The sequence below is a fragment of the Rhipicephalus microplus genome, chromosome 6, assembly GCF_043290135.1.
Source record: "Rhipicephalus microplus isolate Deutch F79 chromosome 6, USDA_Rmic, whole genome shotgun sequence".
NCBI classification, from domain to species: Eukaryota; Metazoa; Arthropoda; class Arachnida; order Ixodida; family Ixodidae; genus Rhipicephalus; species Rhipicephalus microplus.
Genome location: NC_134705.1, coordinates 112148002 through 112165614, shown reverse-complemented (window position 1 = coordinate 112165614; position 17613 = coordinate 112148002). Strand labels below are relative to the sequence as shown.

At 47.6% G+C, this 17613-nt stretch overlaps 1 protein-coding gene across 5 annotated transcripts in view; it reads right to left on the bottom strand.

The window, feature by feature from the left end:
* Positions 1 to 17613, bottom strand: part of LOC119167414 (transcription factor YY2-like) — a 43313-nt gene that overhangs the window by 14721 nt on the left and 10979 nt on the right. For 2 of the 5 annotated variants that reach the window (XM_075866437.1, XM_075866438.1), the window contains exons 3-7: positions 11077 to 11172; positions 7168 to 7225; positions 3481 to 3639; positions 2481 to 2650; positions 1969 to 2055 (exon numbers count right to left, since the gene is read on the bottom strand). In XM_075866437.1, the coding sequence (XP_075722552.1) occupies positions 1969 to 2055; positions 2481 to 2650; positions 3481 to 3639; positions 7168 to 7225; positions 11077 to 11172 (570 nt within the window). The remainder of the gene's footprint in view (positions 1 to 1968; positions 2056 to 2480; positions 2651 to 3480; positions 3640 to 7167; positions 7226 to 11076; positions 11173 to 17613) is intronic. The other 3 variants (XM_075866439.1, XM_075866440.1, XM_037418889.2) reach the window with 2 other exon arrangements.

Sequence of the window (17613 nt, the reverse complement as noted above, 5' to 3'; positions counted from 1 at the left end):
CGCAATTTTTTTTGGGTAAGTACAGTGCATATTATTTGTGGTGAATGCCCGCTACGGCTATAACGAAATATTGGTTATAACGAGCAAATAGCGGCGGCCCTCCAATTTCGTTATAACGAGGTTTAACTGTAGCACTGTAGATGAACGCCCAAGATGCAGATACTGCAGCTACAACATTAAAGAAGTTGTGCTCTCGTTGATTACCGATTTGCATTCCAGAAAATTGTTGGTAGGCTTCAATTGCACTTAAGTCAATTTCCTTTATTCGTTCTCTGGCTTCACAACCTTGGATTTTTCATATGACGACAGTAAGCTGACAAAAAACATTAAGCTTGTCAAACTCTGCTATTCTGACAGGACGTAGTCTCACCTCCAGCACACGGGCACCAAGGAATCTACTGGTCATCACACTTAACACAAAGCGCATTATAACTTTGCCAAAGCGTGGCTTAAACGAGGTGCACACCCGTGCCAATTGTAAACTCAGAAAGTTGTGAGCAGAAGGAAGCAAGAGTCAAGCAACATGCAGAAAATGCCGCTGAGCCACGTCGTTTCTGAAGCATTGAACAAGAACACACTGCAATTTACGTTTTGAACATGTTCCAAAACTAGCAATGTCAAGCATTTCAGGTTTCAGGTTTATCGCAGATCCTCACCTAGACAGCAGCACCGCTGCCACCACAAAGTTTCTTACAGTCACTTAGAGGGATCTGCACTGGTGTCTTTATCGGAGAACGAGGGCACTTTGCGGTGCAGCTGGCTCAATGTGTTATAACAGCCTTTATTTTGATTTTTTTTTTTCACATATCGAACAACCATTTGATTACAAAGCATGATTAGTAGGAGGACAAACTCTCTGACCATGTAACCTTTCTTTAATATACACCTCCACATTTCCACATTCCATTGAAATTGCAGCTGTCGTGGCCAGAACAGAGTCAGTGACCTCGAATTAAACAGAGCAATGACTAAGCAACTTAAGTTTTTTTTCTGATTCAGTTATATTTCAGTATTACTGTTTAACCATTATCGATACTGGATGCCAAAAAACCGGTTGGCAGAGTTTACCAGGCTTCAGCAAAATCACTACCATTAGTTATTGTCATTGCGTAAGAATACTGCGGTGCATGGGCGACCTACTTCAGTCTTTGTTAACCTGTGTTACTTCAACACAATCTTGAAAGCAGGAGAATAAATAGTAGAACGAGGCATCGCTAGTTCTCGTTTCAAGCTGGGTGAAGAAGTGCTTTCAAGCAATAATTTGCAGTCATTCTGAAGCTCTGTTCGCTGGGCTGATGAACACAGCGCCAAGGTAAAGTATTTGCACCAATTTCCACTTCACCGATGGTGCCAAAACATTGCACAGTTGGTCCAACACCAAACAGTATGGTCCACAAGCGAACACACGCTCCCACATCAGTAGTCTTTCTAGGTGCAAGGCTTTGCGATTCGAATGCCAAGCAACACAGCTCCACAATAACAACTACAATACACCGACTAAGCCCCGAGCACACAAGATGACAGTCTTTCAGAATTAATTTTTTGCTTGTATACAAACAGCAAGCAAAATTGGTAAATCAGGGTCACCCTATAAAGGATTGAATCGGGACCACCCACTTTCAGCCTTATCACTTTTGAGGCTCCTCATGTATTTAACACTCTGTAATTATAACATGTAGGAGTAACGAATATATTAAATGTGATTCTAAACCTTTCGTAGCAACTGGCAGCCTATGCTTAGCAAAACTCATACATAACCTTTGTAACTGGTCAAACCCATCTCTGTAAGCTGCACACACTTATATTCAAGGCAGCTCGTATCGGCAACAGTAAGACGTTAGAAGAATATTACGCTGGAACACTGCACTATGTAAAAAAATGGTCGACAAAAAAAAAAAAAAAAGAGCACTCATGCTGGGATGTAGTAAGGGTCGTACAAAACGTGAACAGTAATGGCGGGTCACTTACATATCATCAGGAAAGACGAGGTCTGCGCTCAACTGTGCATCGTCAGTTTCAATCGCAGTTTTCCATTTCCTTCGCTTGCTCGTCGAGCTAGCATATGTAAGTAAACATTAACGAAAGACGTGTTACGGGAGAACCGAGACCATTTCTTTTTAACACGATGGTTTCATTCACTCGAAAAACCACTCTATTCTCAAAGCTGCGAACACGTCTCTGCCAGTTACACTGAGACAAACTCAAAACCTTTATATCCCGATACTCCGAAGTTTAGAGAGGCACGCATTGAGAGATGACGGTGCTAGATATGATAGATATTCCCTCTACGTGACACTGTAAGAACCTCGAATGCCTGGACCTACTATTTTGCGACACAGCTCAGCGCACTCCTGCATGTTACATAACTCCAGTTTATGAGAGCAACAAAGCATTTTGCCACAGGTAGGGTACAGACAGATATTGCAGGCGATGAGAAAGGAAGAAAGCTAGGGGTTAAGCGTTTTTGACTAAACACTCACTTGGCCTTGGCGTGGGTGAGAATGTGTGACTTGAGGTTTGTGGACTGCGCAAACTTCTTGTTGCAGCCGTCGAAAGGGCAGACGTACGGCCGGTCACCCGTGTGTATGCGCACGTGTGTCCGCAGGTTAAAGTCCAGAGAGAACCGCTTCCCACATCCTTCAAATGTGCACTGCACGAAAGGACGAGATGACATTTAGGGCTCGTAAAACCGCTACTCATGGTACTAGGAGTGAACAAAAAGCATTCGGCACAGTCCCACGCAAAGCCAAGAGCCACGAGAATCTTTTTACAATGCACCAAATAAGTGCATGTACAGCTGTGAGGAATACGAGACGAAACACACCAAAATAACGAAGTAATAAATTATGCATCACTGGTAATCTTCTGACATGAATGTGACACACAGAATCGAAAATTATACATTATCACTAGGGCAGTCAGTGTTATTAGCACTTTTTTGTTAGCCAACCGTGTTTAGCCGCTATGACCATCAGAAGGTAATTCCAGTGTTCTTCGTAGTACTGCTCCCGAAACTACATTCTTTGCTGTTCTCCTGCCATTTACTTGAGAAATACGAAATTCCATAGTATACAGCTGCGCATTTCATTCTGGAACATGAGGTATTCATTCTTCATCTTAAAAACAGAAAAAAGAAAACAAAAAGACACACATGGACGAAGGGGGGCAAGCAGGATAGGTAAAAACTTGTATTTATTTCTTTGGCCATGTGTTGCTTGCCATGTTTTTCTTTTTTAACTTGAAGCTTATCCAGTTGGCAAATCGCCCAACTGTCGATCCTATCAAACTTCCACGAAGTATTTCCACAACCTCACACATACGGAACTCCGGCTTCACAAAAAAAAAAAAATGCTTTATGCTTGAGACTCCGGGTTCACGGAACTCCGGCTTCAGTAAACTGGGACAGTTTATTGGAACGTTCAGACAACGCAGCTTACCCACTTTTAGATTCGAGCTGGTCAATTCAAGAGTGACACGCACCTGGAAGGGCTTTTCCCCCGTGTGGACCAGTTGGTGCCGTTTGAGCTTGGAGCTCTCGACGAAGGCCTTGCCACACTCGGCGCACACGTGGACCCGGGGCCCGTGCGTGTGCAAGTGCTTCCGCATGGCAGAGTTGTCTCGGAACATCTTGGTGCAGCCCTGCAGTTCGTCAAACACAAGGAAGGCAAGGCTTTCACAGGCAATCTCTCAATGAATGTTTGGAAATAGATGCCTATAATTCATTTTTAACCCAATCTGTCCAAGTTTGCTAGCGCCACAGTAGCTATCGGTACCTGGTGCGTATGCTATTGGCTGAGCCGGGAAGTCGGGTGATCTTGCAGACTAACCAGGTGTAAACGCGCAAATTTCAAATACCATATTTACTCGCATAATGTCCACACTTTTTCGTGAAAAATCGCGGCAACGTTGGGGGTGCGTTTATTATGCCAGGCAAATTTTATGAAAACTTTTTCGGGATGAGCAAAAAATGCGGCAATGCAAAAAAAAAGAAAAAAAAAGAAAAATAAAGCTAAGTTGTTTAGCCTTTCACAACTGACATGTGAATACGCTGTTTGGCAACAGCTTCTTTGTTGCACTTCACTCATCTTCGGTGGTTGATGACGCTATCTTCTGTAAGCTGTCCCTGCGCCGCCTGCACATGCCAAAAAAGCGATTTCGCACCCATCTTTTCTTGCAATCATTCAACTGCAACAGTGGTATCTGACTTATATGAAAGAGTGCCCAGAAACATGTGCTACGATGGACTTAGCCAACTTCACGGCAACCTCACACGACGACCACGCCGTCGCTGTTGACATTGCAGTAAGTAACCAACATCGCAGCAAGCTACCACCGAAGCATCAAAACAAACCACCGATAACAAGATTATTGACAAAATACAGCCGCCGCCTCGTTGTCCACGTGAGAAATAACTGTAGAAAAGGAAGCCTATATCTTGCGTTCCTTGAAGTACATGCAGATAACAAGCACGAAGAGCACATTGCAACCGAAGAAAGAATCGGGGGTGCTATCATGTTACGGCAATCATACTCACGATCTTTCCTGGGCGACAAACGATTTAATTCTGGTTTTCCAGAAACCCGCAACGTGATGGGGATGAATGATCCTTCACAACAGCCATGTCAACAGCGAATCTCGTCGTTGCCGCTCGAATATCGCGTGCATGAGGTTGGGCCTTAATGTTTCGTATATACAGGAAACGACCGTGGGTTGGCGCGGGTAGTATTGTGCCCTTCACTCACTGTGTGCTTGTCAGCTGCGATGTCTCTACACTTGCATCATTCGTGAGCCCTGCTGTGGCGCATAGATAATTTGAATACTACACTTGCATCATTCGTGAGCCCTGCTGTGGCGCATGGATAATTAAAATAGACTGGGGATGTGCCGCGTAGAGATAGAAAGAAAACAATATGGCGCAGGACAGCGGGCAAAGGGAGGAGGGAGAGAGCCGATGTGGCCGAGGAGGGTCGGCATAATAATAAAAAATGAAAGACATCCAACAAGCAAGGAGGTGCCAGGTGTCTGTTCGCGTCACTGCAGCGCATGAATGGAGGAGGTGTGTTTATTACGCGGGAAAAAAATTAAAATTTTGACGACTGAAGTTGGGGGTGCGTTCGCGACATCACATTATGAGGCATCCATTGAGACATCATTGGCTCAGTGGATGCCTTGGAGCATAACAACATTACGGACACAATGTACAAAACATGCCGCAACGGGCTCTTGCCATTGTGGTTTGGCTTGAATTGAATCTTCGTCGCATGCTTTATGCTTGAGAGATAGCGCCAGATGGCGTGCGCTACGACAATCAGTGGCTGGAACGAACCAGGAGATCTCACTTTTACCAATTAGGCGTAAGCGCCCGCATTTCAAACGTAGCGGCGGATTCTTAACATGACGTGACACGTTTTCCTTACCCTACGTGACCTCACAAGCCAATCGCATAAACTTGACCATGACAATTCCAAAGACACAGCGTTTTGAGCTCGTAAAGCGGAGGTCAAGTGCTGGCAAAAAGACAAGGACTTCAAAGCGCAAGCTCACAAAGCTCAAGAAACATAGCAATGAAAAGTTCTTGACGTTACAGAGACCACTAAGGGCCACCACAAGGAAGCTCGCAAAGGTGATCATTGCGCACAGACTTTACTGTACAACCATCTTCACGGAGCGGATGGGCCATAGATTTCCTAAAAATACACTCATACTCCCACAATAACAAACAAGAATGCACTCAAACCTCACTATAATGAAATTGCATCTTGTACGAAAACAAAATTCGTCATATCTGAAAATTCGTTCTAAAGATTTATTTCTAACACTGTACCTATTGGAAGACCACTATTCATTCGCTTTGTAATCACAAGTATTTTGTTACATTTGGGTTTGTTATATTCAGGTTTGAGAGTACTGTATTTACTCGCGCAATCGCAGAATTCTCGCACCCCCTTCCACCCAACCTTGCCCATCGTCCAACAAAAACACCGTTTTTTTTTTTTTTCCACGAGTAATTTTCGCACACCCGAAAATTACTGCCATCTGCAGCCACTGATTAGCATAGCGCACACCATCTGGCGCTATCTCTTAAGCATAAAGCGTACTACAAAGATTCAATTTGATCCAAGCCAAGCCAAAATGGCAAGTGCGTGTTGCGGCATGTTTTGTACGTTGTGTCCGTAATGTTGGATTTCACTTTGTGGTTATGGGGCGATGCGAAAGCTACATGGCTGCTTTCAAGTTGAAAGTGATTTATCACACACTAAACAACGGCAACACGGCCACCAGTAAGCCCTTCGGAATCTATGTGTTTTGTGTTCGCTACTAGTGACGGCAGCTGAAAGCCACCAAGGTGCGTTGGGCCTTCCGTGTGCCTAAGACTGGGATGGATCGTAAACTTTATTTAGAAGGCAACTGCGGATGATTCTGTGTTAAATGGCCATCAGCCCAATACTGTTGTGTATGCTAAGCTTTTGGGGACTCCTGTTGAGTAACGAATGCTACCGCTATGCCCACAACGCCCACAAGTTTGCGTACGATATTTTAATTCTCGACTATTTGCTTACGCCTTTTGTGTCCAAAATAAATCTTGCCTTGTGTTGAACCTGTGGTTTTATTGTTGATGCAAGTCTTAATTAGCAGTTGTCAAAGCTTGCAGTTAGTTGCTAATGTGAGAATCCCGATTTAAGGCCACTCTGTTTTCTCTTTCTACGTTTTCACCAAAAGTTTTCCCCATGTAATTCTGGCAGCCCCCAACTTTGCATTGATTTTTCGCCAAAAGAAGCGAGGATTATGCAAGTTAATATTGTATAACAAATTATCAGTTATAACGAAGTAATTTAAGAATAGTTTTGAAACAAATACAGTGCTACAAACACATGCTTATAATGAATGTTTGGAAGTACCAAAGTATTTTACGGCAAGTGTAACCTTGTTCTAATAAGATTTAAGTGTAATAAGGCAAATTTTTCTTCTCATATCCAACTTCATTATCCAGATGCTTGACTGTGGCAACTTCTCTAAAGCACTGAAGAACACGACACGAAACACGCACAGATGTCACGCAATTCTGCACAACGTCGTGTTTCTGCACCTTTCGTTTCGTGCTCCTCAGCAAACTGACAGCACGTAATGCCGTGCCCAAGGATATGCTCTTTTCATGTGTGTACTCACTTTGTGTGGACATGCTATCGTCCTTGCTACATCGTCGCTCTGCTTCCTGGCCTTCATCCTGTTCCAGTCGGGAGAGCAGACACATGGGCAAGCAGCGTTAGTTACGCACTGTAGTACAAGCTAAGAGTTCCACTGTGCGTGTTGGCCACTTGCAGACATGAAACACTAATGAGAAAAGAAGCCATAACAAATGAAGGAGGTGTTATAATTACAACACAACCTCAAACAAACTGACTCAGGATACCGAACAGCACTGGGGTACAACACACTAGTCAGAACACAAAGCGGTACTCCCAATGAAATGCCTTAATTCATTTGGTTGCTTCGACAAAGAAACGATCCCCTCAGAAAACTTGCTTTTATTCGTCCCTGCATCAACTTCACATAATGCCAAAGAATAGAAGCATAAACAGGGATCGAGACAACTAACGGCGAATGGCGCTGGCCATTTCGGAACAATTTGGAGCGCTGGTACTTTTCACCCTTGATTGCAAGAATGGGTGGTGCGGCCAGCACCAATGAAGCATTGTAGCCCCACTATTAAATTGCTTCTGTTGCAACATGCCAGCAGGGGAAAAAAAGCCAATGTTGGATCACTTTTAAACTACGATGGCCCTTTGCTAGAGCATGCTGGCTACCGTACCGTGCTCTCTAAACATTTTTCAGCAATGAGTCAGTCTTTTAATGTGTTTTTTTTTCAACACCCAGCCATCGAAACGCCTCTAAAAATTAGTTGTGCATGCCATTCGCACTTCAACACAAGCAAGCATACACCACACACAGGCATACGTGATGAAGATATGATGATGATCTGTATTGCATTAGCAGGGACTATTGATAACATTAGTGCTTGTGGGCTATGCAGAATGCCAAGCACTGCAGTGCATTTCTTTTTTTATTTTCAACAGAAAATGGCAGGACGCTGGCAGGCACCAACGATGGCCAGCTCGAGAAGGTCGCAGCCAGCGAAACACTTCATATCAACAGTGACCGATCAAAAGACATGGCAGGTGCTTATTTTATTGTCATGAATCTGGCAGAACCACCGGTGGATGGTGCAGTGACAAAGCTAATTAAGGTTATTGCAGCTGCACTTCATTAATGAGGGTTCAACTTGGGCGACTGTGGTTAACACTGATGGCGATCAGTCAGAGTTATGAAAGCTATCCTGCTTACGGTAACTGCATAACATCGTGCACCATTGCTCAACTGCAGAGATGTTATTTTGAATAATTTCTCGTGTAACTTCACTACCAGCTTACGAAAACTGCATTATTGAGCACTGTGAAGGGTTTTCTCTGCACTCGGGCTCTACCTTGAAGTAACACTTCAAAACTCAGTTTGGATGTTCCCTGTCACTTTGCCTGTATGTCACCACACTAACCTTTCCTAGCGCTAATAATGGTTCTAATCTGGTTGTGTTCGCCTACGTAACATAAGTATTTGCCACTGCTTGTAATACCCAAACACTTATGTTCGCATTAATACTATCTGAGCTGAAAATGCATGCATGGTTCCCAATGTGACCCCACAGGCCCGCCTCCCGTCAGAGGCTGTGCTGCAATAGCTTGCCTCTGTCACGATGCACAAGTTGAAAAACGTTCAGGTGAGCACTTGAAACATTAGTAAGAACCAAATTTGCTCAGTTACAGTGAATCGAGCTAAAACTTGACGGAGTACCCAACAAGCAGGGGGCAATCAATGATGTCGACAGCCTTGGCTGTCAAGAGCTCGCTTCAAGCAAGGCACAGCCAACCCTGTTGATAAGTGTTCTTTTGCTCAAAGACCTGTTGCCAACAAGGCAGGCACCCAGAAAGCTCCCGGAGGCTCTAGCCTGAGCATCAGAGGAAGGTAATCACGTGGGCAGCGGTGCCTTTGACAAGGTGAACCTGCCTTCAGCAAGATGGCTAACTCGACTTCAGCAGAAGACAAGGAAAATTATTGATAAAATCGTCACTTTATGACCAAGAACAATGCTAACATTTCTTTTGCTACTAAAGAGATTGCACTTAACAATCATCATCATCAGCCTGACTACGTCCACTGCAGGACAAAGGCCTCTCCCATGTTCCGCCAGTTATACCGGTCCTGTGCCTGTTGCTGCCAATTTATACCCGCAAAGTTCTTAATCTCATCTGCCCACCTAACCTTCTGTCTCCCCCCAACCCGCTTTCCTTCTCTGGGAATCCAGTTAGTTACCCTTAACGACCAGCTGTTATCCTGTCTACGCGCTACATGCCCGGCCCATGTCCATTTCTTCTTTTAGATTTCAGCTATGATATCCTTAACCCTCGTTTGTTCCCTAATCCACTCTGCTCTCTTCTTGTCTCTTAAGGTTACACCTACCATTTTTCTTTCCATTGCTCGCTGCGTCGTCCTCAATTTAAGCTGAACCCTCTTTGTAAGTCTCCAGGTTTCTGCTCCGTAGCTAAGTACCGGCAAGATACAGCTGTTATATATCTTCCTCTTGAGGGATAGTGGCAATCTACCTGTCATAATTTGAGAGTGCTTGCTGAATGTGCTCCACCCCATTCTTATTCTTTTAGTTACTTCAATCTCGTGGTTCTGCTCCACGGTTATTACCAGCCCTAAGTAGACATAGTCTTTTACAACTTGAAGTGGGCTATTACCTATCTCGAAGCGCTGCTCTCTTCCGAGGTTGTAGTACATTACTTTCGTTTTCTGCAGATTAATTTTAAGACACACCTTTCTGCTCTCCTTGTCTAACTCAGTAATCATGAGTTTCAATTCGTCGCCTGAGTTACTCAGCAATGCAATGTCGTCGGCGAATCGCAGGTTACTAAAGTATTCTCCATTAACTCTTATCCCTAACTGTTCCCATTCTAGGCTTCTGAAAACCTCTTGTAAGCATGCGGTAAATAGCATTGGGGAGATTGTGTCCCCCTGCCTTACACCCTTCATGATTGGTATTCTGTTAAGTGCAACAGCAATTAACAATCGATGTCCCCAATTCGAACGCAAGTTAAGTCGTTCTTCTGGAAAAGGTTAGGCATGCAACAGAAGGAAAAGAGACCATGTAAATTCCAACTGTCAACTAGCTGAAATGCCGCGCTGTGACAGAAGAGAAGGAAAGGTGCAAAACCCATCTGTGTGCTGGCACAGGTGTAAAGTGCCCCCGTCAACATGGAAAATTCGTGTCCCAATCTAATGGAGGTGCTTCCACACCTGACAATGCACAGATTAACGTACCTTCCCTTCCGCACTGAGCGAAATTTCAGCTAACAGTCCGCATTTGTGGGGTCTCTTTCCCACTTGTAAACTTTTCCGTAGGTGAATACCCACGCACTAGCTCGACTGTCCTGCATCGTAAATGTTTGCTTTGGCAACCATTCCACCCAAACTGGCAAGCTGTCGCTATGTTGCTCCACAGCACTTGATTCGTCAGCTAAGCCTTACCAAAAAAGTAAACCCCTCCCACAAGCAGCTTTCCTGGTCTGACAGCCGAGCGATCACGCCAAATATTAGGCTGGGAAAGGTTCCAGCTTATTCGCGAGATGCAAAAGTGAATGTAGCACCTACTCGTTGTCAATGCATACTGCACAATAGAAAACATGTACAACAAGCAGACAAGGTTCTTGTCTGCTTGTCGTCTGTGTTTCTCAACACGCAGCATACATCAATCATGAATCACCAACTGGGCCAATTATACACTTTGTTGAACAGCTCCTACTTTAATCTTGCACGGGTTGTGCTAGTGTAAAGCTACTTCAGCTTCTTTCTTGCACCGCTAAGAACTTCAGCTATAGATAAAGGAACTCGCACGGCTTCACCAGGCCAAAGGCGCCGTTCAGGTTGAGACAGAGAGGGTGGTGGCACTGTGGGAGGCAGGAGTCTGGAGGTGGAGGAGCCAGAGAGGAGAGAGGGGGAAGAGAGCAAGAGGCCACTGACCTCTGGCCGGCGCCACTCTTGCTTTTGTCGGGGGAGTAGACACTGGTGCACTGCACTTGCTCCCACCACTGCTTCATGCCATTGTCCGGTGTGGAACTGCAGGCACCCCGCCACACCACGGGAGCAGCAGCGAGAGAGGAAGCAAGATGGGGCAGAGCAGGGCAAGTGAAGTTAGACCAAAGTGGCTGACGATGGCACAGCTCACAGACACATGCACGCACATACACATCTTAACAACAATGCGTGCCCGATAATGCGCCCTAACATCTGTATGATGTGAACAAATGACAGCGAATGCTGATGAAGCTGAAGAGTAAGCTAGACATTTTACAAGATTTCAGGTTACGAACCTAGACCGCAGAATAAAAAGATTCAGTTTTACATTGTTCAGGTCGCGAGCTGATGCCAAACAGTAGCATTCCGTGAAAGACCCAAGAAAATTGACACACACACATACACAATTAAAAAGAAATTTGGCAGCGCTGTCTGCAGGACCACTGCAGTACATGGGAGCATTGTGCTGTGCAAAAATATGAAAGGACTGTCTCCAGACAGCCTTACAGTAAAGAATATATATATATATATATATATATATATATATATATATATATATATATATATATATATATAGGTATGGGATATGGCACAACGGGAGCGCTGTCAACAAGGATAAATATATTTATTTCCCAACAGTTTCGGGAGGGGTCCTCCCTTCATCAGGGGATGAGTTATCATCCCCTGATGATAACTTCATCAGGGGGGACCCCTCCCCTTCATCAGGGGAGGGGTCCTCCCCTGATGAAAGGAGGACCCCTTCCGAAACTGTTGGGAAATAAATATATTTATCCTTGTTGACAACGCTCCCGTTGTCCCGTTGTGCCATATCCCATACCTTCACGAAGACTAACTGGCCCATTGAATTATTACTCCCACTGACACTATATATATACTGTGGCGAAGCCTTCGAACAGTGGGTCGTCCTCTCCAGCGCCTTCTCTAGTGGGTCGCCCTTTTAGCAAAAAGAAGAGCAGCTCGCGCAGAGAGTCGGTACCCGCATTGACTGTCGCTGTCAAGCATCATCAACAAGTGTCCGCCAATAAACGTCTCAACAATTTGGTGGAGAGTGCTGTGCCCTTCTAACACCTTCGGTTAACATTCGATGCCCTTGGAGCTTCGATACCGTACTGTGCCTTCTACCATGCACCAAGACGCCGCGCAGCATACGCTTCCTCCTGCACCGACGCCATGTTCCGGTGTCCCCCGCATCCGCGACCCTTCTGTCTTCACCGGCGCAGATGGCACCGACGTCGAGGACTGGCTCGCTATGTACGAACGCGTCAGCGTCCCCAATCATTGGGACGAGGCAGGTAAACTCGGCAACCTGGTTTTCTACCTCGCGGGTGTGGCCGGCATGTGGTACAACAACCACGCATCCGATTTCCCCACTTGTTCCGCTTTTAAAACCACCGTCGTCGACGTGTTCGGCCGTCCTGCGGTTCATAAGCTGCAAGCCGAACAGCGGTTACGTGAACGAGCACAGCAGACCGGTGAGTCCTTCACAAGTTACACAGAGGACATCCTTGACTTGTGCAAGAAAGTGGACGCGAGCATGTCAGAGGCTGACAGAATTACCCATGTTCTAAAAGGCATCGCCGACGATGCCTTCACCATGCTCCTGGCCAAGAACCTTCGCACTGTGGCAGAGATCATTACACTATGCCAAAGTGACGAGGAGCTGCGGCGGCAGCGCTCGATGACCCGTCGACCACCTTCACGTGACGCTGATCTCTCCGCCTTGTCCACACTTCCTGACCACACCTCCTTGCTCGCTGAAATCAAGTCATTCGTGCGTGAGGAAGTTGCCCGCCAGGTGTCTTTACTGGCTTTTGCTTCCACGCAACGTGCTCAACAGCCGTCAAGCTCACTTCTGCCTCCCCTCCGCCGAGCCATTCAGCAGGAAATCGCGGAGGTCGTTCCTGAATACCACCAGCCGCCTACAGTATCTACACCACTGAGGTGCGCCCAAGTTGTCGCCAGGCCACCCCCACCGATTTCTGTGACTGGCCCGCTTGGTTACACCGAAGCCATCGCCAGGCCCCAGGCCTTCGGAGAAACTGTGCCGCCTACATATGCTGACGTCGCCCACGTGCCCCATGTGCCGCCCACTATGCAAATATATCAGCAGCCGGCTCGCCCATCGCGTTCTGTGACATGGATGGGACCCGCGAACCGATGGCGCACTACTGACAATCGCTCCATCTGCTTGGCTTGTGGTTGCGTCGATCACAAAGCACGCTATTGCAATCGTGTGCAGCAACCGCAGGTCGCATCCAATTTTCCCAGCCAATCGAGCCGCTTTTATGACCAACCACCGCCTACGTCACCGTCGTCCCGCCCAGCTCCATCTAACCGCCGTTCACATTCTCCGCGACGTCGCTCACTGTCGCAGAAGCGGCCATGTCCACTAGAGGGTGATCAGGAATACTAGTCGTCGCAGTCCACGAGGCAAGGGCTACAACGCTGTCGAACTCCGGAAGCCCTCAGGAAAGCCCATCGAACGTGATAGACGTGCTTGTGGATGGTGTTCGTGCATCTGCCCTTGTAGATACTGGAGCCACCGTATCCGTCATGGACGCAAAACTTAGCCGATTACTGCGCAAAGTGACCACGCCACTTTCAGGGCTCTCCCTCCATACAGCCAGCGCCCAAAGCATTCACCCTACAGCGATGTGTACAGCCCGCCTCATGATTCAGGACGTGATGTATGCCGTCGAATTCATAATAATTCCTTCATGCCCTCACGACGTCATCTTAGGATGGGATTTTCTCTCCCGCCACGACCCTGTCATTTATTGCGCACCAGCAGAAATAGAGCTGACACAATTCGCTTCTTTGACGCCGGCCGACAGTCCATCTGCTGCAAGCAAGTTACTCATCAGGGACGACACGCAAGTGCCTGCAAACTCGTCCGGGGCGGTGTCGGTCTACTGCGCAAGTCTTTCCGACACCGCTGCACTCCTCTCGCCATCTCATCGTGTTTTCACCAGAAAAGGCTTGCTGGTTCCTTCCGCGACCATGCAACTCACTCACGGCAGCACCACTATCTTTGTTCTGAACTCATCCCCGTACAGTGTTACGTTGGTGCAAGGGGAATGTCTTGGCAGCGTGGAACCCATCGAAGACGCACAAGTCATGGATCAACCTGATGACTCGCACTGCCGAAGTTCCAACACGCTTAGTGCTGTTTCTACATCTGTTTCATCATCCGCTGATGTATTCGGTCCTTCCATTGCCGACAACCTTACGCCGGTCCAGCGCTCCCAGCTTCTGGCCCTGTTGGAAGAATTCCGCTCTTCTTTTGATGTCGCTCAACCTTCTCTCGGCCGCACAATCACTGTTACGCATCACATCGACACGCGCACAACCACCACTGCGGCAATGTCCATACCGTGTATCTCCCACAGAACGCCGTGTAATCAACGAGCAAGTGAACGACATGCTTCCCCGCGATGATATTTGACCCTCTAACAGCCCCTGGGCGTCTCCTGTCGTTCTCGTCGCGAAAAAGGACGGTTCTGTGCAGTTTTGTGTGGACTACTGGCGCCTCAACAAGATCACTCGTAAGGACGTGTACCCACTACCGCGTGTGGATGACATGATTGACAGCCTGCAAGGAGCCGAATTCTTTTCATCTCTCGATTTGCGCTCAGGGTACTGGCAAGTACCTATGGCTGAGGACGCTCGACCGAAGACCGCTTTTGTCACTCCCGACGGCTTGTACGAATGCAACGTCATGCCGTTTGGGCTGTCCAATGCGCCTGCCACCTTTGAGCGCATGATGGATACCGTTCTGCGTGACCTGAAATGGCACACGTGCCTGTGCTACTTCGATGACATCGTCGTTTTCGCTCCGGACTTCTCCACGCATTTTCAACGCCTGCGGCCTGTTTTAACGCGTCTGAGTGACGCCAGTCTGCAACTGAACCTAAAGAAGTGCCGATTTGCAGCTCGGCAGTTGACAATACACGGCTACGTCGTGTCCAAGGACCGAATTCTCCCCGATCCAGCCAAACTTCGGGCCGTGACCGAGTTCCCCAAGCCGACATCCGTCAAGGAACTGCGCAGTTTCGTAGGACTGTGTTCCTACTTTCGGCACTTCACCCGAAACTTCGCGTCTATCGTATCGCCGCTGACGAAGCTCCTCGGAAGTAACGGGCCTCTCCATTCGTGGTCATCACAGTGTGACGACGCATTCGCAACGCTCCGTCGTTTGTTGACGTCGCCTCCCATACTCCGCCACTACGACCCCTACAGAGGTACACACGGATGCCAGTGGTGTCGCTCTCAGCGCTGTCCTTGCGCAGCGCAAACCAGGGTTCCCGGAATATGTCGTGGCGTATGCAAGCCGTACGCTTACAAAAGCCGAGACTAATTACACCGTTATTGAGAAAGAATGTCTCGCAATCGTCTGGACCCTTACCAAGTTCCGACCTTATTTGTATGGTCGCCCATTTGATGTAGTCACCGACCATCACGCACTATGCTGGTTGTCCTCATTGAAAGATCCCTCAGGCCGTCTCGCCCGGTGGGCACTTCGGCTGCAAGACTACGACATTCGCGTGCTGTACCGCAATGGAAGGCAACATGCTGACGCCGACGCCCTGTCGCGCTCTCCCTTGCCTGACGACAATGACCACGACTCAGCGTCTCTCCTTGCCGTTTCTTCCATTAGCATTCATGCCATTGCTACTGAACAGCGCAAGGATCAATGGATTGCCTCACTGATAGACTTGCTGACTGATCTATCTACTCCATCCACTCGCGCGTTGCGTCGTCAAGCCCACCATTTCGCCGTTCGCAAAGACCTCCTCCACCGTAGCAATTACAACGGTGACGGCCGCCAGTGGCTACTAGTCATACCACGCAGTCTGCGCTCTGACATATGCGAATTTTTTCATTTTGATCCGCAATGTGCGCACTCCAGGGTATCGAAGACTTACCACCGCATTCGCCAACGGTACTTTTGGCGCGGCATGTACCGCTACGTGCAGAAATTCATTCGCTCCTGCATAGAATGTCAGCGGCGCAAAACTTCAACGCACCTGTCGCCGGTAGGTCTGCAACTTCTACCTTGCCCTGCCAGGCCGTTTGGGCGCGTTGGCATCGATTTGTATGAGCCACTTCCACTAACGTCGGCTGGTAACCGCTGGGCCACTGTTGCTGTGGACCACCTCATGCGATACGCCGAAACTGCCACTCTCCCCGCGGCTACAGTGAGCGATGTGGCCTCCTTCCTGCTCCAACGATTCATGCTGCGACACGGCCCACCTCAGGAACTGCTCAGTGATCGAGGCCGCGTCTTCCTGTCTGAAGTCGTCGAAGCCATTCTCAAAGAGTGCAACATTGTTCACCGCAAAACTGCTGCTTACCACCCGCAGACGAATGGCCTCACTGAACGCTTCAACCGTACGCTCGGCGACATGCTCTCCAAGTACGCCGCCGCCGATCACACAAATTGGGGTGCCATTCTACCCTTCGTCACCTACGCATATAACACCGCCCCTCAGAGCACTACTGGCTTTTCACCTTTCTTTTTATTATACGGAAGGCACCCGACGCACACCATCGACACTATACTCCCGTGCAAGCCAGATCCGTCCGAGTGAGCGCCTATTTCTGCTACAGTCAAACTTGCTGAAGAGTGTCAAGAGCTTGCAAGAACCTTTACAGGCCATGATCAAGAGCGGCAAAAAGGCATTCGCGCTGACACCATCAATACTGCGCCCACGTCTGGCTCTTGATCCCTACCACTTCAACTGGCCTATCTTCAAAACTATTGCCCAAATACGAAGGCCCCTACCGTGTCGTCGAACGCACTTCGCCTGTAAATTACTTGATCAAACCCATCGAACCATCTTTGGACATGCGCCGTCGCGGGCGCGACATTGTCAATGTGGAGCGCCTCAAAGCCTACCACGACCCGCTCATAGTAACCAGCTGTTAGGTCGCCAGGCGGCTCCCTCTTCGTACCAGGGGTAGTTGTGGCGAAGCCTTCGTACAGTGGGTCGTCCTTTCCAGCGCCTTCTAGTGGGTCGCCCTTTTTAGGAAAAAGAAGACCAGCTCGTGCAGACAGTCGGTACCCGCATTTACTATCGCTGTCAAGCATCATCGACAAGTGTCTGCCAACAAACGTCTCAACAATATATATATATATATATATATATATATATATATATATATATATATATATATATATATATATATATATATTGTTACATCTACGAGGGGTTTATTCGTAGCAGACGTAACGGTCGACTCGACGGTATACCGCAGTGAATGTGCAGCAGCGAGCTTTTGCCATCAACTGAACGTCCTCTTCTTCTGCTACCACCATGTTTCCCGCTACACAGGTGCACATACCTAAATTACACATGTGGTAACATTTCCGTCCGCGCAGACGAAGCCCACTGGGCTAGTCAAACAGTCTCTCGAGGAATAAAGCGCTTCAAACGTGCAACATGGACAAGTTCAGTTTTT